The sequence below is a fragment of the Malaya genurostris genome, chromosome 3 (assembly GCF_030247185.1).
Source record: "Malaya genurostris strain Urasoe2022 chromosome 3, Malgen_1.1, whole genome shotgun sequence".
NCBI lineage: Eukaryota > Metazoa > Arthropoda > Insecta > Diptera > Culicidae > Malaya > Malaya genurostris.
This window is the reverse complement of record NC_080572.1, coordinates 239288459-239314632: the sequence shown is the minus strand read 5'-3', so window position 1 is coordinate 239314632 and position 26174 is coordinate 239288459. Positions and strand designations below refer to the sequence as shown.

Here is a 26174-nt window from a genome sequence, read left to right as displayed (position 1 = left end):
TAGATTCAAATGAATGTGGTCCCATACGAAATTAATGAATTTTATCCGGATTCGACTTCCGGTTCCGGAGTTACAGGGTGCAGTGTGTTAAAAAATTTATAATATCACTTGAAGGGGCGAAACAAAAACCATAAAAAATCAATATCAAAACTTCTTCAATTGGTAGTCATTAACAGTAGACGGCCAAAGAAAGGGATTCCGGTTATTCCTTCAAAAATCGAAGAAAATTATTAAATGATAGTATGATTGATATGAGAAAGGCATCATTACACCACTAGGTGGATTAAAACCGGTTTTTTCATAAGTAACCATGTTGTGAGTAGCAAATTCTTCAAATTGATCATTAAAATACTCTAGTTTGCAGATCAAGTCCAGAGCCAAATAAACTCATATCAGATTTTCTTAAAATGAAACTCAAATTCAAACCACTCAATTTTACATGTTCTTGAATAAAAATTTGTGTGAAACACGACGCTCCATTTACGAGATCTGTTCAAAAAGTTCCCGGAATTTTTTAATTGCGCGCGTCTGGAGAGTCCGGTGGTCAAAATTTTTTTTTATTGTGTTGGTACATATGTCCCTAATGTATGGTGAAATTTTCAGCTGTATTCATTGTTTACATTCTGTCTTGTAGCGGCTGGTGTAGACGTGTTTTTTTGAGCTCGGCGATTTTTGTCTTGGTGACGTTGGGTGCTTCCACGTGGACGATTGTGCTTTTGTTTCGACATCATAACCATACACCCATGTTTCATCACCAGTTATGACCCTTTCAAGTAAATTTCGATCGTCGTTGACGTCGTTTAACAGCTCCTGAGCGATGGTATTGCGTTTGTTTTTTTGATCAAAATTCAGCAGATTTGGAACGAATTTTGCTGCCACTCGTTTCATGCCCAAAACATTTGAAAAAATATGATGGCATGAGCCAACTGATATGCCAACTTCATCAGCAACTTCTCTAATCATTTTTTCCACTTTTCCCACATTTTCATCGATTATTGACGTGCTGGGTCGACCGGAGCGTTCGTCGTCTTCAACGTCTTCGCGGCCATCTTGGAAACGCTTATACCACTCGTAAACACTTGTTTTTTTCATAGCAGACTCACCGTAGGCTCTCTGTAACATTTCGCACACTTGGTTACACTTTATTTCATTTTTCACGCAAAATTTAATACAAATTCTTTGACTCTTCAATTCTTCCATTGTTTAAACTAACAAAAATCGCCGAGCTCAAAAAAACACGTCTACACCAGCCGCTACAAGACAGAATGTAAACAATGAATACAGCTGAAAATTTCACCATACATTAGGGACATATGTACCAACACAATAAAAAAAAAATTGACCACCGGACTCTCCAGACGCGCGCAATTAAAAAAATCCGGGAACTTTTTGAACAGACCTCGTATGTGCATCTTATAAGATGTAAAATCACAATATATTTTCGAACTGTGTACTGCCCATACTCGCATATCAGTCCCATATGGGTTTTGGCCACTTTTGAATTAACCCGACGGATAACGTGTATTCTTACCCTGCTTTCAGAAATTGCAAAAATAGTTTGGGATTAATTCAGTAAAATTTGAAATAAATATCTAGTCGGGTCTGTTCCATATGCATATGCATTAAAAATCACGTTTTAGTAACTGAAAAATGTACAGGTTGCATTAATTTTTCTGGCCACTGTACCAATATTTAGTGCTGGTAGATCATGCAAAAATTTTGATAATGTAAAATAAACTATTTTTGAATCGATCTTTGGATATAGCTGAAACGATAATTCTTCTTGGTTATTTTGCGTTTCGATCTCAATTCCAAAATACTTTCTTTCGGAATAAAACGTATTGCTCCCATTTATACTTACAATTTGATCCTCTTTTGCCATAACTTTGACCAAAATCAGATGTAGATGGAGGCATATGTGAATATTTTAATTTGGAATTATCTCGAACGTACTGTGCTGAACGAGAGATTTCAGAATATTTCTCTCGGTTGTTGATGGCATTGAAACATATGAAGTCACTGTTTAAGCTGTCTTTCGAGAATCGCAAAAATTTCACACGAATGGAAAATCAAACATGAGATTTTGCCACGTGTGAGAGAAGCATAGCATGCCATGATGGGACCCGAGTGCGAGTTTTTTCGAACAAATCATGAAATTTCCCCACAAATTAAGATGGTGGTAATGTATAGATTCAATAGTATCACGGATCAATTATTATAGTAATGGAAAAAGCGATTTCTTCCGAACTATGTATTCATCGTTTGCTCAACTTGTCGATTTTCAATATGGGACTGATATGCAAGTATGAGCAGTATATGAGGTAATGAATAATATTAGAAAAGCACCATTACACTACTAGGTGGATTAAAACAGGTTTTCTTATTTGACTTCAGTTAAGCGGTTCACCTTGGAAGGTATTCACCGCAAATCTCTGCAAAAATTTGCTTCGGGAGAGGGATCATAGGCGGCTGGACTGTTTGTGGATTTGTTTTACGCGCCGTTCGACACCTTTTAATCGAAAATCGTATCCGAGGAAATGCAGAATGACCTCGATCAAAACAAATATTGGCAGTGATTTAAAAACCTAACCGTGTAGTCCTACGCGAGCAGTTCGAACAATCTCACAGTAGTTTTATGTCATTTAAAAACAAAATACTGAAAACGCATCAAACTTCGAATTTACGTTAAGTTACATCGAAACAAAATATTATAAAAAAATCGACCTTGCACTTTCAAGGGATAAACATTAGATTATCCATTAGAAGTAAGGAATATTCAAATTAGTGGGTCGTTCTCCCCGGTAAGAAAAATTGCCTACCTGTGCTCATTATGTTTCAGCGGCCCTGGTTAAGATCTACACGCAAAACTGGATGCACCTAGAAATAAATACTAATGTGGCACTGCGAAGCAAAGTTGCAGGAAGTATGAGTGAAAAAAATCCTTGAAATGCGTTCAATTCAGAGTTTTCCGTCCTGAAATCGGAACTCTGATAATGATACTATGTATGTTAGTTTTATACTACTGTAGAATGGCATAATGTCGTGCACTATATTTTGACATACTCGTTTATTTGTATTTTTCGACTGAATTCGACGAGTTAGCATTATTTAAAAAGAAGATTCAATTGATTTCATTTAAGTATAACTAAACTTGCGTTGCGAGAAACCGCGAAGGTGTTGTTTTGAAACTATTTGAAAATAAAATGTAATAAAATTTTTAAGAAACGATCATTAGTGGATTGATTGAAGGAAATATAGCACAATTATTTATTTGTTTATTGTTCTGCAATTTTTAAAATAAAATTAAACAAGTGTTTCAATAAATGATATATGAAAAAAGGAAATCAGCTCATAATAAATGTTTGGAAAAATAATCTCATAGGCATCTCGCTTAAAAAATACTCGAATGTCCAACGTCCATCGTTCAACGTACAATGTTCGTATTCCGGTTCCGGAATTATAGGTTGATATGTGCAAAAAAATTAAAATAAGTGCACTAGCTTTTCTCAAAGACGACTGAACCTGTTCTCACAAACTAAGATTAAAATGAAAGGTATAATTGTCGCATACAAAGTTCCTGAATTTTATTTGGATCTGGAATTCCGGGTTTGGATTTACAAGGTGATATGTGTGAAAATGTGATTTGTGAGAAAATGCGGGCTCAATTTGTAAGCCGATTTTCACAAACTAAGATGTATACCTTCGGATCCGGTATTAAAGCGCGATAAGTGAAAAATTTTCAATTTCATAAGTATTATTTCACTAGTAATGGAGAAAAGAAATGCAATTTTTTATAGAAATAACTAATAAATTGATGGATATATAAACCTACTTTGGAATTAATAGTCCCTGGTTTCCGCATCGAAAATAGTGAAGAAAAACTCCGAAACAGGAACTCACTTCGATTTCTTGGTAACGGATAATCCGATTTTCACAAATTTTGATTTATATTAAAGCTCTTATTGTGTTAAAAGATACTGTGCAATTTCATCCAGATCCGACTATCGCTTCCAAAAATATAGGACGCATCGATAAGTACTGGTATAGAAGAAGAAAACACCACCGTCTTTGCGTCTGTGCTTCACACAGCGTGCTTTGTTCAATTTCATATAGAAACCCGGTGAACGACTGCAACTAGGTTAAAGCCGGGTATGAATAAATGATATAAAAAAATTCATTTAGCGTGTAAGAGAGAACGAAAACTTACAACGTTTTCGTAAACACACCCAAATTCATTGGCTGTGAATACAAATGATTACTACTCATTTAACTTGAATCCCTTATACAGCAGTAACAGGAGCGCAGGTTTTGGTTTGGTTTAATTTCCACTAATTGATTGAATCTAAATATTGCATGGGAGATGAATCAACCAGCTTTAATTCAAACCAAATGTTTGTCTCTATAATCATCATTTCAATAGTTTGGAATAGTTTTTCGCTGAGCTTATCGCAAAAAAGAGAGTATCAATGCCACCGTCACTTGTTCCTCTATGACAAGATGAAACAAAATGAACATCTGCAGGGAAAATCAGTATAATTTCAATTTGCACTCTTTCATTGATATATTGAAAATCTGTGACGTTTGGCTAAAAAGATTGTCTGAAATATGATAAATCAAAGTAATTACACTTCAGAACTTCTTTGGAAATCAAAACTAAAACTAGATTCGAGCAAAAAATAAATCAAATCAATAAAACAATCATTGTGAATCGTTTTCAGTCATTGTAAGTCCCCAAAGTTTGGGTTGAATATCGACATTGCATAGCATACGATTTTCACTGAAAACCGAAAATGACTGAAAGAAGGGAAACAATTTTGAATTTACTGTTTCGCTTATGTCGTTGATTGGACATGGATCTCGTTCTAATTTGCAAGCGGAGCTAAGAGTGACATTTATATCTCGTCATTCTCGTCTATTTTGATCCAATGAAAATGTCATTTATTAGCTCTCATTGTCACGGTCTCCGAGTTCCTGTTCTGGAACTATATTGATATGGCCTAGGCAAACATCTTATCCAACCGAGCCAGCTAAGTCCATTTTTCGTCGTCTGTGACAATATGATGCAAAAACATTTTCTTTTTATACCACTCCGGTAACATTTCGAGCATGCAACATATATCGGCTTCACTCTTACGACACCCAAACTGCAACATTTTATCGCATCTGGTATGGATCGTTGAGAAATTTTTGTGTTCAAGAAATTTTCCTTACCAAATGATACGAGTCTTCATCTGAAGCAGCGCTTCTTGTGGAAACGCCGCTTATTTGACTAAATACAATGATTTCGTTTTAAAATTTCCAAACAAAACACTTGCTAGTAATAAAATTTTCGATGCACAGGTTCTGAAAAGTATGAAGCATCAAAATACGTTTGAGAAATAAACGATTCTGAAGTTGGTTGTTTAACAGTTTGTAAGTTGATGAGAATTAAGTGCAAGAGAAGATGCAGAAAATCCACCCCAAGTTTAACTTTCCAAATGTTCTGTTTGACAGACTACTACTAGCTGTAAGCCCTTAGTATGAGTATTGAATCTGGAAATCATGCTTGAAATTTTGCACTTTGTCAGAAACAAACGACTCAAATCCCCATAGAGCATTTAATTTGTGTAAAAAAGAAAAACCAAACAAATCAATTTCTTCTATACCTTGACCTTGAAAGTACTACGTGTCAAGACACAATGTTGAACTGACCAAGTCAAAGTATGTGCAACAGCAGCTTGGTATATATTTCCAACGTAGGTAGGTCTGGTACCTGGCGAAGAGAAGCCCTACTGACTGAAGTACCATCCATGTTTAGCACCTCTAGCCAACTGGCGCGATCGATAGGAAGCGAAAGTGGAGAATGTGTGCACTATTGACAAGAGGAATTGGCCACTCGCCAGTACGGGCTATGATATAAACTACGATTCACCCACATCAAGGAGCTTATACAGCTTAGGGCAACCGAAACGCAAAGTCGGGATCGGTGACTCGTTGTTGCCAGCTAATGTAGCAAACAGACAACCGCCACGGCGGACGGTTTGGGGTTGAGCCGAACGGTGTTTCTTCCGGCTAAGCAAGTTAGGCAACGATTATCGATTAGTCGATGATTCATATTTCAGATAGCAAGCCAATTTAGGAATGATGGCACTAGAAACGGTGAAATGCATTACGTCGTCACACAATGAACGTATTTTCACTGGTTTCTTTCAGCAGAAGTCAAAAGACAGCATCTGTTAAATTTTGGGTTTCTGTTAGTCGACCTTTGTTATATCGAGCTATGCAGTTACGAAATGCATAAACTTTTGCTATTAGTTCTAAAGAAAGCTAGTCACAATCTGAGACTAATATATGAAATTAACTAACTTTACCACTTTTCTGTTCCCTCTTGTTTCAGCAAGCTTTTTTCAGATAACAATAAATGGTTTCCCTACGAATGATTATTAAACTTTTCTCTTATTTACTTCAGCATGACCGTTCTTTTTGAATAACTCGGAATTATAAAATAAAACAAATGGATGTTAATTTTTTTAAATGAGTTCTTCCAAAATACTGGGAAAGTTTGTTTTTTACAGACAATGAAGTATATATATTTAAACAGTACACCACACAGCTTGATTAATATAGACATGTCTCGGTGATAGAAATAAAAAGTTGGATGGTTAATATCACAGACATAACTGGAGGACGTGAGTACGAATAAAATTGACATGCATCTTTCATATTTTCGAACTATCGAAAACCGTTTTTATTAGTTGGTTGATTGTGTGAATTTAGGCAATTTTACTGCTTCGCTTCTTGAGTTGTAACGGCGCATCAATACTAAAGTGCGACTTTTTGATGACGGAACATATTCTAGAATACAGTTAAATATCGCGGAACAAATGGGAGTAAGAAAATACAATAAACAATGTTATAGTATTTTTCTGTAGATTTACATACTCAGTGGAAGAAAACTGCATAGTGTTTTGGGTATATTTTACTGTTTTTAAAACTATCCAGCACCTTTTGCCTTTTGTCTTTTATTTATCTACACCAGAACCTGAATTCTGGACCAGGATTCAGAAACTGAAACTGAACTCAAGAACTCAGTTCGCAACCTTGTGCGGGCTCAGAATTCAGTTGCAAAATTCAGATTTGTAATCCAGATAATTCAGTTCAGGAATTTAGTTATGGAATTCTAGAACTGATATCATTTGCTGAACCCAATTTACAAATTTAGTTCTAGAACTGGGATCTGAACCTGAATTAAGCTCCAGCATGCAGGCTCTGAATTCTGAACCTTGAAATCAGGAAATGAATTCTGAAACCGAATTTAGGAATTAAATTCTAAAACTGACTTCTGGAATTGAATTCTGAAACTGAATTCAGGAATAAATTCTGGTTCGGAGTTTGAATCTAGAATTTAGTTCCAGAATTTATATCCAAAACTTATCTTGAATTTTGAAATCTGAATTAAAACAAATTAGGGAAATAATTTATTTACAAAATCTTGTTTCAGAATTTTTAGTTTTAAATCCTGAATCTATATTCTGGAACTAAGTTCCGAATTCAGGTGGACCAGAATCGGGGCTCTGAAATCAGTTCCCGAATCCAGATCTAGTATTCATAAGCCGAATGCGAATCCTGATAATTTGAAAAGCGAATGAGAGCACGAACTGAACGTTTGAAGATTCATACTACCCAGAAGGTCTGTTGTTGCTAATGTTGGTGAAAGATGCTTACCACAACGTCCAGTTCCGTCCAGTGCGGTAAAATTTCATTTTCAATCGAATAATATAAAATGAAAATGAAGTTTATGGCCGCCGACCGTCAGCATATCCCTACTAATTCATTTGACTTTTGCTGCCATTTTCAAGTGAAGCTCCCAGGATTCATCGTCAGTTGAATAGTCGTACCTAGTCATTTGAAGTTTTGCTTGCTCAGTTTCAAGCGCCAAGTAGTCTACCTGCTTCATTGCCTTCGCTCTTGGTAGTAAGTAAGTTCCAACGAATAGAATTATAAATGGAGTTAAGTATTAAAAATGAAAACTGAAGGAGGAAACAATTAATTTATGTGTAATCTGTGATTGATATTCCAGTTATCTGGTTTGTATTTCATCTATTTACTAGAACCAATCAGAATGTTTACATGAACCTCATTTGAAGGCCGCTCTCACACTATTGAAAGAGATATTTTGTTACTTCAAGAGATCAACTGACGGTGGTTAAACTGAGCATCGATTGAAGATAAACGATTGATGAACTGAAAGCAGCCTGTTCGGGTCGTCAGCAAACATTGTGTGTGTCAGAGAGTGAAGTTTACTGCAGCAGAGTGATCGTCAATGTGTTCCACATTCAGTTTCAATTGAATTGAATGAAGTTTTACTGCACTGGTTCCGTCTAACGCACAAGAAGTTATGTTCGATTTCGAGCCTGGTTTTCCCTTGATACTCGTAGAGTTGAACATCGAGTTTGATAGAGAAAATCGTTGTCCGGATGCAAAATAAGCAAGCGATGAGTTTTCCTCATTGTTTTCAAAAGTTCAAGTAAACTCAATTTTTATGCTATTTATGGTTGTCACACTATGTTGAAAATTTAACGTTTAATACAACTCGAGATATTCACGATTGAGATCTACCCATTCATCTAGACGACGAATTTTCAAAAGGCGCTCCATAGTAAAGTAAAACGAATTCTCGCCAAAATGTAATAAAGCGCAGTGAACAGTAAGATAATCTCGAGGTGAGCAAACTTAAAGAACAAAACACAAAACAACAGTAGCTTTTCGACAACAATCTATATTGAGCTCAGTAAGAGCAGTATTCGACCTTCAGTTAGCGAAATTGAAACCATGTTTAGTGTGTGTTACAAATGTGCTTGGAGAAGTCAATCCCTTCTTACTTGGTTTTAAAAACCGGCGGACTTCAATTTAAAATCGCTGATCGCACATACGAGAATCAGCAGACCACCTGCCAGTACTGTCAAAAACACCTAACCGTTTTGGCAGACCTTGCCAGATATCAGAACAGTCGGAATATTCGGAACATTCACAACAACACTAAACAATTCAACTCATGACGATGAATCCAACTACAACGATAGCAGCAACAACGACGACGAATCAATGGACGATGGTAGGACTAGTGAATCTGAAGCCTCGCTGGGGAATCCAACTTATAACCATGTTTCCAACAGCAACACAATATGAATTGAACTTATGAATTTAATTCATTTCATAGGTACTTTTCAACAATTCAAGCGTATGTATTAATAATAATACTAAAAATTGCAAAAACACAGTCTAGCACATTTTTCCAAAATACAAATTTTATGTTTGATCTTAGTTGGACTTAAAAATTAAAATACCACGGTTTGATTGTGATATGCGAATAATTCGATCATCTCACGCAAAAAGTGCTTATCTGCAAAAAGCCTCACTCTTCAGAGCCATAATTGAAATATCTTTAGTTTCCAATATCAATCGAAAGCTTAGTTTTCAAGAATTTTAAGACGAATATTCATCGAAATAAAAGTATTATAAAAAATGACTTTTAAATAATTTTGTTTTTAGAATTAATCAACAATGCACGACTTTATCAAACAAAACCGTTACTTGAGATAATTATTCGCTTTAAGTTAACTTATTTTAACTAAAAGATTTTGTAAATTAGAGTTTGTTCATTTTGAACTGAAATGACAAGAAATAGACAGAAAAGCACAAGTAAAATATTTGTTATTTTTATCAAAATATTGTTTTGTAGTTTCAAACAACAGTATTTGCGATATCTAATCAGATTTTAATTTGTCACTATTGCAATAACATTAATCGTTGTGTCAAACCCACATTTGGTTATTTTTACATTTCTAACAACTTTTTGCTTCATAAGAACCCTCAGATATCAGATGTTGACAGCTAGTTTATTTCGACACCTTAGTATTTTCAGTGCTGGGAAAAAATCAAAATTCAGACAAAAAAGTATCAATCAGAAATCTAACTGCAGAATAGTTCAGTACTAATTTTTCGCAAACGCAATTTTCACCGAAACTGATTTCACATGGCAGAAAATCCGTTGTGAAAAGTTCACTAACGAACATTCTTCTCGATGATACTTAAGAAAAAGTTCGCACAATATATCTAATATGATTCTCGAATAGGAGATTTTTTGAAAAATGAATGATCATACCCTTTGAAGATTACATGATGAAAAAATTCGCCGATTAAGAAAAACAAAACCTTTTTGAAAATGTTCAGTGTGCGTGAGGTAGTTGATAAGTGGATTAATAGTAGTGATATATTTGAAATTCATTCAACAATACCGTACTGGTGAAGTAATATCATTGATTAAAGCAGCAAGTGCTGTGATTAATGATAGTTATAATGATTATAAAAAACCATTAATATCTGACATCTGACTAAAAATATTAGCCAAATTAGCTTGAATATCATATGCAGGAGTAACAGGAGCGCAGGCTATCGCTAGTACAATTAAAACGCGCCATTCGAACGCTGCGGCTGCTGTGCGTTTGAGACATGCAAAATGCTGCACTCCTTCTATAAATCAAATACATGCTAAAAAGCGTTTTGTAGTGTTTAATCAAAATAGTGCAGTGTAACCAACCAACTGGAATTAAAACAGTTTTTGGTCGCTTCATATTGACCACCCTACGTGCATCGAAAATATCGCAGTTATTATTTCTCAATTTATTCAGTAGAGATTTTTGTATTGTTAAAAATATAATTATTCAATCTTGTACGAATCACTTAGGTGTCGAACTGAAGTGTAGTGGAAATTCAGCATTGAAAAATCATCGGAGACTCTTTTCCCTTTCGATTTTCTCTTTAGCGATATTTCTATGGGTGAAAATTTGTCATCAAGTTTCGTTGACACAAAAAATTAATTATGAACTTGGAGATTCAGAGTTTTGTGGATGCTTGTTTTATAAATGAAAATTTTGGAAGTGTATTTTTTTAGAGAAAATCTTATGAACTAAACTGAACTTTTTCTGATCATGATTTTCCCAACACTGATTACGAATGCGATTGAACAAATCAATTCGTTTTTACTTGATTTGCAAAACCGGTAGATTCTAATTCAAATCGCTTATCACATACGATAATAAGCTGACCATTTGCCAATATTGTAAAACACATAACCGCTTTGGCAGACCTGGCAAGTTATCGAAACATTCGCTAAAATTCTCACCACAATATTAAAAATCCGACTAGTACGACTAGTGAATCCCAAGTCCCGCTGGATGATGAACAGAACGGCGATTCAACAGTAACACCGTACAAGTTGAACTAAACCAGCAGTAACATCTGAATTTAATGGGCGATTTGAAACTTCATGGCTCAAGAATTCAACGAGCGATCTTGAAATTTATGACTTCAATTCCAACAAAATTAAAAGCAAAAGATGAACGGAAGCGACTAGGACTTAAGCCGAGAAACAATGGATCACAATGTACATCTGTTTATCGACGGAACCATCACAGCGCATATTAAGAAAATGGGAAAATATTTATCAGAGAAAGTTCATTTCACTATTACTCGTGATAAAAATCAGTCCTAGAGATTTTCTAAAAAAAACAGTGACTGAAAAAACACACGAGATTTTCATTCATGGAACATCCACATCTGGAAGTTCACAAGTGATTTTTTTGTGTTAGTGAAACTTGATGACGAATTTTTACCAAAAGAAATATCGCTAAAGAGATATTCGAAAGGGAGAAGAGTCTCCGATGATACTTCGATGCTAAATATCCACTACGCTTCAGTTCGACACCGAAGTGACTCGTGCAAAATTTAACATATTTCTGCTACATTCCTAAAAGTGATTATAGCGACGAAAGGCTGTTTTAATTCCAGCTGGCTGATTTCACTGTACTGTTTAGATTTAATCCAATAAAACGCTATTTAGCACACAGTAGGCGCAATGTTTGAATGGCGTGTTTGAATTGGCACAGCGGTAGTCTGCGTTCCTGTTACTTCCGCGTACGTTCTTCAAGTTAAATGGCATGGCATGGCTAGTATCAGTTGCATAATATGCTCTGTGATTGTTTTTAATAATGTTTTTATTATAATTACAACTTTTTCAGAATGGTTCAGTTTTTGTTCATCGGCGAATTTACCTTAGGATCAAAAAAGAATGGAATTTTACTAAGAAACGCAAAATTTCAATGCGGCAATACATCCATGTCAACGCTTGATCCAATTTTCCATACAAGTTTTATAGGCCGCCGAAGGTATGGCCTTTAGTTCACGCAGCGAATTCTCTTTTATGGTATCTATGGTATCAAAACGCGTTCCCCGCAATGGCAATTGGAGTCTGGGGAAGAGGAAAAAGTCACACGGGGCCATATCTGGAGAGTACGGTGCTTGGTTGATGATACTAGTTGAGTTTTTGGCCAAAAACTGCGACACAACCAACGCTGTGTGAGCCGGCGCATTATTCAAAATTCAGCTTTTTTGGCACCAGCCGAGAAGCGACGCGTTTCAAACCCAAAACATCAGTATGCCTGTGTTTTTCCTAGACACGATTCACCAAAGGCCTTTTCTAACATTTTCAACGTTTCGAAACACTTAAATCCATTTGCAACACAAAATTTGATGCACACACGTTGTTCTAAATTTTCATCCATTATAAAAATCGCCACACGAAAATTTTTTAACTTCTTTGTATAGACGCCAAACAAAAACTAATCGTACGATATGCGTCAAAATTTGATAGAATGTGTATAAAAGTGTTGCCAACGTTGAGAGAATAAAAGTTTACCGATTGGACAAGCGCGGGAATTTTAAAATGAAAATTCCGGTTCTTTTTTGATCATAAGGTATTCCTCATGTATTCTGCAAAGGGTTGAGATACAACGTCTATGAAAATTCATTTCCCAATCATATCAAATATATTTTCCGGATTATTATTATTAATAATAATAATAAATATATTCAGTGTGCGAACATTATTCTTGAATATCATTGAGCAGAATGTTCGCTAGTGAACTTTTCACAAATGATTTTTTGCCATGCGAAATCAGTTTCAGTGAGAATCGCGTTGTCAAAAATCAGTACTGACTGAGTGAATCTATTATTATTAATATCATTTAATTTACCCCGGCTTTAATGAGTGAATCTAAAAATTACTTGTGAAAAATTTCAGTTGAGATTTTCGAAATTTTGATTATTCCCAACTCTGCTTATATGTGGCAAATTCACATGTAATATTTTACAGATAGTGGTGTGATAATGCCTTTCTCTTATCATTCAATTCATTTTACATTTTACATTCGGACACGAATAACTCGACTGATAACTTCTCACACAAGTTCTTTCAGATTGATTCGGTTAGATCACAAAAGTGAGCTTCAGCGCTTACATTGCATATTCGACAACATTCTCAAAAACAAAAGTACCAGCAAATACATTAGAATTTGATAATTTATGATCGTTTTATGAAAAAAATGTGCGGATCGAAAAACAACGCGACTTTTCAGTTACATCACTTATAAAGGGTGTATTTTAAGAGCTTGCTGATTTGAAATTAAAAAAAAACAAATGCCAAATTATAATATGGTCTTTTTTTCATTTTGTAGATAAATTCTTGACCTTTTACATTTAAATATGGTTTCGGGAATATGGCCGCAACGACTATTTTTCATAAAGGTCAATATGGAGGTCAAATTTTCGACCACTTTTTCAAGCATTTCAGCAATGGTTTCCAAAGCATCAATCGTTACTGGTTTATCCCTATAAACCAATGACTTCACGTATCTCCACAAAAAATAATCGAGTGGCATCAAATCACACGAACGCGGAGGCTAATTCACCGGTTCAATTCTCAAAATAATGGAGTCGTTGAAATGTTCTTTCAATAAGTCGATTGTATCGGCCGCAGTATGTCAAGTGGCACCATCCTGTTGAAATCACATTTCATCCACAGCCATATCTTGAAGATTTGGCAACAAAAATTTGGCATTGATTATGGTTCTGTATCGATTTACATTCATAGTAAAGCGTAGTCCTACTTCATTTTTAAAGAAATAATTACTGATGATTCCGCGAGCCCATAGACTGCACCAAACAGTACATTTATTGATGGCTTAGCATTCAAAAGAGTTAATGTAGACCGAAATTTGGTAATTACGTTCTCTACGGTGGTCTCAGACGGACGAATATGTGCACCATAAAATTCACGAAGTGCTCTGTAAACAGTTTTAATTGAACATGGATTTTGAAAATAAATTTCCACGATTTGGAAGCGTTGTTCGGAAGTTAACCTATTCATGATGATTTGCCGAATAATACTGAGTAGAGACGTCACTTTACACTGGCAAAACAACTTTCAGACAATAGAGTAGTTCCTATTGGAAAAAAACAAATGTACTAAACACACCCGTTATTGAATGTCATCTGGATTTGAGATTCAGATCCGGAGGTTCACACTACGCTGACTGAAGCTGATAATTCAAATACAAACATAAATTATATTGCTCTGCTGTTCACGTAAAAACCGGTCAAAAGTTTGTTGCCTATTTTGCAGAATCATACCGAAAAAAAAATTTCCGAAAACATTCAATTCGTTACATTGAATTGGACTAAACTTAGGAGTATTCTTTTGTTCCATAGCAAACATTAGCACGACATTCCGGCATTCTTCGCCTCGAAGAAATGACGTCACGCGGCACTATTACGCTGCCTGTTGTGTCCCGGTCATTGCGTTCCAGCCTGCCAAAACAGGATTAGCACAGGGACCGTGCGAGGAAGTCACATAACCATTTGCCTGTTCGTACGGCAAACAAATGGCGTGAAAACAAATTCGATAATGTAGTTAGATGGGACAGAACACGGAGAAGCCTTTGCAGTGCCAGCTTCGGGAAAGGTATAAAAACTTTTGTCGAACCAGTGGACAACCGCACTTCTGGTTGTTGTTCTAACCAAATAGCATAGCATAGCTAAGTTCGAGTTCTGAGATCCAACGGATACTCCAAACCGAAGAAACAAACGAAGTTTAGCTAACAGTTGTATTTTTGCAAACCGAGTAAAAGTTTACGAATAAAAAGAACCAGTGATGGTTGTAGCAGTAAAAGTTTACAAGAAAGCCGCGCCAAATGGAAAGATCACCGTCTATCTCGGCAAGCGTGACTTTATCGACCACGTAGAATACTGCGAACCGGTCGATGGAGTCGTCGTGCTGGATCAGGATTACCTGCGTGGCCGTCGGGTGTATGGACAGGTTGGTGTCCATTTTTTTTGGTGTGATTGTGATTATCGATGGACGACTTAAGTCGACGCGCTGTCTGTGTTCCGAATTTACAACAGTTCATTCTAATCGCCTTTCAATTGTATCAACTCGCAAACTAAACATGGACTTTCTCGTTCACAGCTAATCACCACTTACCGATATGGTCGCGAGGAGGATGAGGTCATGGGGGTCAAGTTCTCCAAGGAGATCTGCCTCTGCAAGGAGCAGGTCTACCCGATGGTGAACTCCAAGATGGAGATGACCCCGATGCAGGAGCGCCTGGTCAAGAAGCTCGGTGCCAACGCGTATCCGTTCACCTTCCACTTCCCGAACATGTCGCCTAGCTCGGTCACACTGCAGGCCGGCGAGGATGACCAGGGTAAACCGCTCGGTGTCGAGTACTCGATCAAGATCTACGTCGGCGAAGAGGACGAGGAGAAGGGTCACAAGCGCAGCAGCGTGAATCTGCTGATCAAGAAACTCCAGCATGCTCCGGCTACCCGCGGACGCCGTCTGCCTTCGTCGTTGGTCAGCAAGGGATTCACTTTCTCGCAGGGCAAGATCAACCTGGAGGTGACGCTGGATCGGGAGGTGTACTACCATGGTGAAAAGATCGCCGCCAACATCGTGATTACTAACAACTCCCGCAAAACGGTCAAGAGCATCAAGTGCTTCGTTGTGCAGCACTGCGAGGTTCGACGGTTTCTACTAAATTCCTAACGAAACGAAAACCGCTTACCAAATTATGTTTCCAACAGGTCACAATGGTCAACGCCCAGTTCAGCAAACACATCGCTTCGCTGGAAACTCGTGAAGGTTGCCCGATCACACCGGGAGCAAGCTTCACCAAGTCGTTCTTCCTGGTCCCGTTGGCTTCCAGCAACAAGGACCGTCGCGGAATTGCCCTCGACGGACACCTGAAGGACGAGGATGTCAACTTGGCCTCGTCGACGCTGATCTGCGAGGGCAAGAACCATGGTGACGCCATGGGTATCGTCATTTCGTACTCGCTGCGAGTCAAGCTGAACTGTGGAACCCTTGGCGGAGAGCTGCAGACTGACGTTCCCTTCAAGCTGTTGACTCCAGCTCCTGGTGAGATATTTTGCTCTCGGAATTTTCAATTGTACAACGAATGAACGAATCATCTTCTCGATTGTAGGAACTGCTGAGCGTGAACGCGTCAACGCCATGAAGAAAATGAAGTCGATCGAACGCCACCGCTACGAGAACTCTCACTACGCCGACGATGACGACAACATCGTCTTCGAGGACTTCGCTCGTCTGCGAATGAATGAGCCAGAATAAGCTAATCCTGTCGCAGGTTAGCACTTTCAGTCGCATGCTTTCAGCTTTTAGTTACAGATTACGAGCAATAGTTTCCGTTTATGTTTTTCAGTGACAGTTTGAATAGGCCTATTATTGTTACGGAAGCACTTTCTATCGAAAAACTATTGTCGTTTTCGTTTTTAAATTGCACTACACTGGTGTAGCGAAAGCTGCACTGAAACCGTTCGTTTTTACCAATTGCACTACACCAGTGCTACACTTTTTCTGCACCGATACCACTGGTGTAGCACTCATCAAAAGTTTGGTGTAGCTCTGTGCAATGGAATCGTGTATTGTAGTCAATGGTTACTGTTTATGTTTTCGTCATTTTTGTTCGTTTATTCATGCCTCAGTGTAGCACTGCACCGGTGTAGTGCAAATTAAAAACGAAAACGCCATATGTGATATTTCTGATTGTTGATTTGCGCTCTGCTTTAAGTTTTTTTTTTTTGAAACATTTTCTATATTTAGTTTTAAAATGCAAAAAATGATGAAAAAAAACAACAAAAAAATACCAGCAAGTAACAAAACCAGTCTTGATTCACCGATTGATTTTAGAACAAGAACTCAAATAACTGCGCAGTTGTTTACCATCACGAGACAAATAATTTGCAAACACATCAAAATTGATCAGTCAATCGAGCATTCACAAGCCAAGAAACGATACCAGAAGTGAAACGAACCGAAATAATAATTAAATAAAGAAAAAAAACAAGACAAATAAGCTACACACTCGGAACAGCGCTTATGCGAAGGACTCCGGCCGGTCCGGTGCTTGATGAAGCGAATTGTTGGAGTCCTGAGTGTAACCGAACTGACCGAACTTAGATTTAGGAAAAAATGCAACTGACTCTATGTGATGGAACAGGGTGAGTTGCGAACGACAGCTTCAATGTACGAAACGGCAAAATCTGGCCGCGGTCTCGACTGGCAACCGACTGGAATTCAGTGTGTGCGTTATTCGAGTGGTTCTCGCTGGATTTACGGCTGGAGTTTGTTGTTTCCTTACTATCTTTCCAAATGCTGGCCAATTGTACTCCACCACACCCAGCATCCAATCTGGGAAATCCTTCATCTTCCGGTTGACGGGAGACTAGCCGCAGGAACGTGGCCCTGTCCGGAAGCGGCAGGATTTCGATTCAGATTACGAATAGTTGAGATACCTAGGACTATCTAGTATGGGTTCAGGTTTAACCTGTTTTTTATTTTTTCGTTTTTTTAACATTATCAGTTCTGTTTTGTGTAAACTTAAACTTAAAATGCAAATAAAAAAATGATTTCATGAATGTCAAAGTCAGGCTAATTTTTGAAACTAGGCAATAGCGATAGTTAGTCGAAGGTGCATAGATTTTATTTTGGTGTTTCAGTTATTATCACGCTTACTACGTTGTAAAATAACAATGAAAGAAAAGATACAATTGGCAATAATGAATTGGTAATTTGACAGCTTCAAAAACAATTAGTTTTATTGTTCTGATTTCAGCCTCAAAATTTGACAGATTTGATTTTGATTCCGTACAGATTTATTTTATTTTATCACGCAGAAAAATATTTCAAGATGTTAGTCTGATTCCGACTGCAAACAACGATTTTTGTTATTGTTTTGGTACCACAAAACTGCGAGTGTAAAATCTCGGTTAATTTTTCAGAAGAATTTTTCTCTTCTTTTAATTATCAAGCGGTTTCCACGTTTATCACTCAACTCTTCGCTTAAAATGATATCCGAAACATTCGACTTCCAAGAAAATCTTTATAATCACATTACAATAATCGAAAGAGAAAGTAAACAAAAAGAAACTGTCACTTGCTTTCACGGCCTTCTGAAAAATCAACCGAGAAATAATTACAAGTACAAAAAAAACGTAAAGTAAAAATTCGGATAAGTGCAACTTAGATTGGAAAACCCGTTAAAGTATTTTTGAAACAAAAACCGGGTATAAACACTGACAGCAAGAATTGGACTTGGATTTCGCAATGCAAGAATCGTTCATATACATTTTTTTTGTTAGAACCCTACAAAAAAAAACTTTGAATGCAAGAACCGAACAAAACTTAACCGGTTATTCCAAAACATAGTTTTTACCGACTGCCACTGTGTAAACGCAGCATAGATCAGGTTGCCCGTAGCAAACAGGCAAATCATGCCTCATCCAAAGCGACAGTTGGTAAAAACTTTGAATGCCAATTAATATGTTTATAAACGATTCTTGCATTGCAAAATCCGAGACTGGTTCTTACTCTCCAGATTTTTATATGGTTATTGCATTCAAAAATATTTAAACGGATTTTCCAGACTAAGTGGCATTCATCCGACTTTTGCCTTCAGTAATTCAGATGAAAGAAGAACTTCAATTCTCGGTTAATCTTTCAAAAGGTCGTAAGCGCAAGGGACAGTTTCTCTTTGTTTACTTTCTTTTTCATTAATTACCAAGCGGTTTTCACGTTTACCACGCTAAACTCTACCCGAAATCTTCGACTTTTAAGCAGAATTTAAATCCAAGGAAAACTTTATCATCACGTTACAATAATTGAAAGAGAAACTGTCACTTGCTCATACGGGCATTTGGAAAATCAACCGAGAATTGTGAAACGAGACAAAGCAAACTTCGAGACGAGCAGGCCATAATTTTATGCACGCTTAAAAATAGTTACTCAAAAATGAGTAGGATCCCACTCATCAACACAAAAAGTGGAACAACTGTAATTTAGAGTAACTCCGCAGTTACTCAAATTTGAGTTCTTCCACTGGAAACGATATTTGGGTAAAATCTACTCATTCACTGAGTAATACTTTATTTGTACATGTGGTAAAACTAGAGTTACTAGCAATCAAATTTTGAGTCAAATTTTATTTCACATATACCAAACATGCATAAAAATACATACATACATATTAGTAATGCTTAGGCATCAATCAGACACTTATTTCTCATAAATGACATTTGAGCATATTCGTTTCCAATCTGAAGCACAATACGGAGCACTCCTGGACACAATATCTGCGTCGATTGCACAACCAACACCGTTTGTGTTAAGCGATTCACCCTTGAAATACGCGATCTCACTAACAAAAAATTGAACCTGTTTCTACAAATTGTTATTGCAACTTTTAAACTGATCTTGCGAATAATAACATAAAAGCTCTAGCGGTTAACTCAAATTTAGAGTAGGAGTTACTCAATATCATTGATGGTAACTACTCAATTTTTGACGTCTCCATGTACCATCTGAAAATGAGTAACTAGTACTCAAACTCTGAGTAACTTTTTCTAAGCGTGTGCTTGACCGCATGAAAGATGACTATTCGGTATTATCTTGAAGTAGGCTCTGAATGGGATTTTAGCGGAATGTCATCCGCTCAATCGCTCAAGTTGGATATCATTTCAGGGCATGTTCAGGAGTGTTCTAGCTCTAGGTGCATAATTTATGTCAGTTTTAAAATTTAAAACCGGAAATTATAACAAAAGAAACTGGTAGCCTCAGTAGCGCTTTAGTCGTGTTTCAAATAAAGAAAAAATGGAACGGCATTGTATACCAGTTTTAAATTTGACAGTAGAACTGTTCGAATTAATTAAACTAGAACGGCTGACTGGGGATACGTTTGTTTCAGTTTTAGTTATACTATAGATCACCCATATAAAACTTTCAGCTCCTGAAGTTGCTCTCAGGATACGTAAAACTTTCAACAAATGTTTTGTAAAATGTTCACAGATTATAAATTTACCGACTTCATAGAGGCAGAAGGAGTCATTTTTAGCGATCAATCGTCAATCGTCCGTCATAATCCATAAAATTCGGAGTATTTTTCTCTATTTTGCTCCAGTTTTAACCGGTATTGGACTTTTGCCGGGGGCAAACTATTAAACTTATTGTGAATACAATTTTGCTTTTTAGAGGCTTCATACTCTTAGGGGCTGTCCATAAAAGACGTCACGCTTTTTTGACGATTTTTGACTCCCCATCCCCCCTTTGTCACAAATTGTCACAGAAGCAAAGACCTCTCACCTCCCCTATGTCACATGTCACGAATTCAAAATAAATAAAATTCATCTCAATACATTCTCAATATGTATGACAAACCATACAAACATGAGGGAAAAATCGATTTATTACATGCTGTTATTAGATTAAAAAATATCCCTAAAACTATAAAATCATCGGAATTATTTTATTAATATCAATTATATAATTTAACAAAAGTATTTGGTTGGAATTGATGAAACATTTAAATCATCTGTTTTATTCCTCCTAGGGGTACACAGATATATTATTGTTTTAGGTAAAGAATAATATTTCCTTAGTGTAGCATACAAAACCTCATCAAAACGAGATCACTGCCGGAGAATCTTTTCATGATCAGTTGATCAGTGAATTTTAAATCACATCGATCAATATCGGTACTGATCTTCCGTCACACAATGGGTAGTGATTTTGAGCTAAAATGATTCTTGATTTATGTAAGTTCAATCATTGGATGATTCGATAAGCTTTGATGTTGGTGGAGGAAAATCACATATGATCCAGATAAGACATGACATGATCTACGTCTGAAATCGTTGATCTCCCGCCCTTTTTCAAATGGAGTACATTTGAATAAACTGCATCAGAATCAGATAAGAGAAATTCTTATGATATACAATTATCAATGCTAGAAAATTAAATTACTGAAAAAAATGTCAGTGCATAATTTAAGTTAAACCGTTTGAAGGCATCTTTTTCTTTTTTACTCATATTAGGCAAAATTTATTAATTTCGCTAATTTACTCGCTCCTCCGTGCACTTTTGCTGATCACAACAGATATGATTTCCTGCATCATTCACTTCCGAATTTACAAGAAGAAGCTTTTACATCAACAAATACACGTTTTCCTATAGAATGTAAATGTTTATTGTGGAGATTTTTTCAGGAAATAGGACAAAGCAGTAATATAATTAGGTATTTCAAAAATGCGCTCATTGAAAATATTGGACGTTACATTCCAAAAACCTCCCCCCCTTCCCCCTGTCACAAAAGGTCACGTTTTATGAAACACCCCCCTCCCCCTTGCGGCGTGACGTCTTTTATGGACAGCGCCTTATAAGAAAAATAATATTTAGTATTCGACACCATACAGACTTGATGAGGGCTTGTTCTAGACAGATTAAATTTGGGATAAAACCAATTTGCTGTAGGTTCAATCCAAGATGAATCTTTTATTCTTTTAACTGTGCATTATTAGTCATCTTAAAACAAATTACAGTTACTTAATGAGGTTGTTTGAAGAAACTACGAGCTTTTGAGTTTATTCTAACCATTAAGTAGACTTTTACATCAATATTGGTTCTAATTTTCGCAGTTTAAAAAATAGTTCGAAATGCCCCACAATTTTTCAAATGAAATAAATTCGAATTCTTAAATTCAAAAATTCCTAAAGCGTAGCAATTTACTTTTAGTTCAACTTTTATTTCTCCAGTGTTAAAAAATAACGATTTTCGTGTGAGCTATAAGTTAGAATCACGAAATTCCCCACTTTCCCCTAACAACAAAAGTGACATTAAGCGTCGTATTGCCTTAATTATATTTTGATACACGAGTCTGTAATAGATCTCCAAAACTAAGGATCAATACGGCAATCAATGACGATTGATATACGAGGGTACACTTTGTTGTACCGGAATTTCCGGTATGTGTTTGTGTCCGAAAACGAAATATTAACTGGTCACCTAGAGTTCCAGATTTCACTCCACTGACCACTTTGTCAACTATCTGTCTGGGAAACAATTTTTATGAAATCTTTGGAAAGCTTTCGAGATTATTCAATCTTTGCATTGCCCCGATTCAGATGGTGCACCCTGTATTCACAAGCAGCACTGCCAGATTTCCAGAAATCTAAATATAAACAGAAATATTTTTTTCCGATACCATTCCTTCACTGATAGTTGGCAGTTATCAGTGAATTCGGTTATTCGTTACTATAAGGTAAATACTATTCGTAGTTGTTTTACTCTGAAAATAAAAAAATATACTTTACAAACATTGACCAAGTACGTTTTCTAAACTAAATGAAACTAATATAAATCTTCAAATATCGATATATAGGCGAAACTTTCAGCAGCCATATCCCAGGAACAACTCGATATTTTCACAAAAAAAAAACTTGCACTGCAGCAGATTCTCATAAAGAATCATAACTACATATTTTTTTGAATATTTCTTTCATTGCGAAGAATCAAACACAATCTTAAGTCCTCGAATTGTCGGGCCCCCTGAAAAAGTCCGTTCCCGCAGGGGATTTCCTCCTTCCCTGTTAACGGCCTTGTCGATTAAATATTTTTTTTCAAAATGTTGAACAAGTGACGTTTGGTTCTAAAAACTCACACTTTTTAAATCTTATTCAAATTCTAAAAATTGTGTTCCAACTAATGATAATAAAGGCGGGCGGGTAACGTCAGAGGCATTACCGGATCGACATGACTACGAAACTAAGTTATTGAAATTATTGTCATATACATTCCTAACTTAAATTTGAAAATCATAGATGGCTAAAACGGTTTTTTGTGTGGATTTTGGATTTTTGTGGGATTTGAACATCTCGTGTGCTCCGCCTTATAACTGTACCATTACAATTATGCCAATGACGCATCGAAAGTTAGCAAAATTCTCACAATCTATCGCAACTATCGATATTCGGATATGTGGGAAAAGCATGTCAGTGTTATTCGTATTCACGTCATCCAGTTATGTTTCTGACATCCAGTTCTGGCCAAATCAGAAAATAGTATATTTTTGAGTTCAAACGGAATGACTAATAAAAAACAAAAACTCTGAGCTATAAGGCTCTGCTCAGCGCATTGACACCATATGTTCAGTATTGTAAAAAAGTTCGACATTGTTGCCAATGATCGCCGAGTAGTGGAAGAGCATTTGAATGCATTAACATTGAGTAGTATTCCCTCAGTGATTAGATGGAAAATGGTGAAGTTTTAATGTAGATGTTACATTAGTAATCTCTTTCAACCAGGAGGCTTACGAGGTATAAATTCCATTCTCAAAACAATGATTTATAGAATGGTTCGCATAGACTTTTATAAGCTTGAATTTATCAAAAAACAACTAAAATTCTTACTATCTGGCACTTTTCGATGAGCATATTATGAGTTGAACTTCATTTGTAACCTTGCCTATGATAACAAGAACTTAATCTACTTCTTTCGTTAGAATGTACCATGAATCATGTAATTAATCTCTTATATCGAAATGAACTAACCTTATAATCTAGCGAAATCGAAGGCACTTTCCGAAATGTTTATATTTAACACACCTTTACTCCACTTCACTTGCCCTGCGCAGCTGATGTTCCTGGACCAAAAGTCCCACAAACAGGTAACTGATTATCGGTAACTACCAACCGACAACCGAACATTGATCTTCACACCCTGCGAAAAATTCCGGAATGCAAGTTCGTTGTAAAACGGTTACTTTTCGATCTCACAACGATTCCACGATCACAGTGATCACTTCCACCTTAGCCTGGTTCCGGCACACGACTGACTGGTTTCGGTAGACAGGAAAAACTAGTTTTCACACGCGACCGGAGATCGCAAAAAATTTTCCGCCGTTATGTAGAAAAACGCACATACGCACGCAAACACACATACACGCACGCACACCCACCGAAAGTACGAGCAATCGCACCCGACTGGTGGAATTACGCGAGTCCTTTTAAAAATTAAAAGGCTTCTTTTTCAAGATTCTCCTCCGCCTCCGATGTCTTGCTGCTCCGGTGGCTTATGTAAAACTGCCGATCCGCGAAAGTGTAAGTCTTCCCGTGAAGACAAAACATAACATCCTTTCGTTACTTCCTTTTCTTTTGTCGAATATACAGTCACGCATACACGCCAACAGTCTGCGTATAAGAAAGAAATCTTCGAACAACTCTTACAAGACAAAAATTCCGTTACTCGCGCCTTCTTCTTTCTGTAGTATCCTTTCCCGGAGGAAGAGTGTGTTGCTCTGTCACAACTGAACTGTATTGGTGCGACGTAAATTCTTTCAAGATTTTTACCACCCCTTGTACTAAAAAAAAACGAACTCGCGCATATCCTTGCCAGCACTCGCTACGGATCCTGTGTGTGTATGTATGTTTGCGTGCGCGAGTGCTAAATCTTAGACTCCGCCTTCTTTACCCTTAGCATTTTTCTTTCGCATGTGCGCCTCCGTTTTTTCCGCGAGCAAAGACGGCGACACGATGACGCCTGAAGATGCTGGCAGGGAAGTGTTGGCAGATGCTTTTTTTTGGCACCTTTGAAACATCCAGCATTCGATTTGTGGCACACTTGCTATACATTAGTAATCTAATAGGCGATAAATAAGAAGCTACTTTTAAGCCGTTTATTTCAAAATTCGATCGATTAAATCTCTAGACCAGCTTGGGGGTAAAAAGAAACCTCTTGAGAAATATTGAAATATTTTACCTAATGCAAATAAAATGTGAAAGGTCCATGTGTCTTTCAATCACTATTCTATCACAAAATTACAATCAGACACTCGCTGTACGCATCGAAAAATGGATAGAATATTTTTTTTTAAATCCTTAAAAAATCTCCAAAAATTTGGTAAAAATACATTTCACCTCACATCAAGTCAAGGGTAATTGATCATTGGCCTTCAAAGGCAAAACTCGAAACAACTCAGCGCCTTCTATGTTTAAGTTTATGAACCCAGAAAACGATGATGTTGGCAAACAGCAATATAGGAATCGAGTATCAAATAATTACAAACAATGCAGTATTGCCTTTGTTGCGAGGTTATGTAACCAATTTTCGTAATCGAAATTAAAGGTTTCAAAAACGATTGTGTGAAATAAACGACCAGACCTATTATCCCAGTACAGAGTCAACAAGAAAAATCGGTAGGCTATTACGGATGCTAAAAAATAAAATTTAAAAAATTGACTGGATAATAAACATTCCTATGTATTTTGACAGCTTCATTTAAAAACATCATCGTTTGAACTACAGCGAAATCTATTTGGCGAACTGTCGTTAGAAGGCCAATAGAAATAGAATGGTCTATAAAAACGGGTTAAAAATTCTTCAAAACAACAGGGTAAACGCATCCCCAATTTTTTTCCTTTCAATTAAAACAAGTTAAAGTTTTAGTCTTTCGGTGAAAGAAATACTGTCCTGGATGGAAAACTATTCACTATCATTCATTAATTTGAGATGTAATACATAATTTTCGTAAGTGAATTTCTAAGTCTGTTGGCCTTTATAATCTGAGTCATTTTGCCCCTAAGAACATTAGATGATAACTTTGCAGTTTGTTAATTTTTATTGCAGAAATATATTATCCGTGTTGGAACAGAAATCGATGGATTGGCGCAGAAGTTCACTGAACATGAACAATCCAAATCGTCTTCATTTCACGAGAGAATTACTATGCATTGAATACAAAAAAAAATAGGGTAAGGTGGGGCACATCCGATCCTGGTAAATGGGTTTGGCTGTATAACGCAACCTTCTACGCATAGTATTTTATTAGCACCTTTAAAAATTTTTGAGATACAAGCATTTCATGAAAATGCCCATTTTTCCATTTATTTTTCCAACTATGATACTTTTCAAAATGCCATACCAATAGCTTGTTTAGATGGACTTTCAGTTT

At 36.6% G+C, this 26174-nt stretch overlaps 2 protein-coding genes across 2 annotated transcripts in view; one reads left to right on the top strand and one right to left on the bottom strand.

The window, feature by feature from the left end:
• LOC131439389 (peroxisomal targeting signal 2 receptor) overlaps positions 1 to 24294 on the bottom strand; it is a 57154-nt gene extending 32860 nt beyond the window's left edge. The window contains exon 1 of the mRNA XM_058610331.1: positions 23776 to 24294. The gene's annotated coding sequence lies outside the window, so the exon portion shown is untranslated. The remainder of the gene's footprint in view (positions 1 to 23775) is intronic.
• LOC131439388 (arrestin homolog) lies at positions 14868 to 17821 on the top strand. The gene is made up of 4 exons (XM_058610326.1): positions 14868 to 15193; positions 15344 to 15895; positions 15961 to 16294; positions 16362 to 17821. Exons 1-4 carry the CDS (start codon positions 15029 to 15031, stop codon positions 16505 to 16507), a joined length of 1197 nt encoding a protein of 398 aa, XP_058466309.1. The 5' UTR covers positions 14868 to 15028; the 3' UTR covers positions 16508 to 17821.
• Positions 24295 to 26174: the final 1880 nt, after the last annotated feature.

Bases quoted from the DNA above. Each gene is read 5' to 3' on its own strand.
- LOC131439388 (XM_058610326.1), top strand. From the start codon at position 15,029: ATGGTTGTAGCAGTAAAAGTTTACAAGAAAGCCGCGCCAAATGGAAAG. The intron at 15,896-15,960 runs GTTCGACGGTTT...TGTTTCCAACAG, and splicing joins TCGTTGTGCAGCACTGCGAG to GTCACAATGGTCAACGCCCA. The intron at 16,295-16,361 runs GTGAGATATTTT...TCTCGATTGTAG, and splicing joins GCTGTTGACTCCAGCTCCTG to GAACTGCTGAGCGTGAACGC.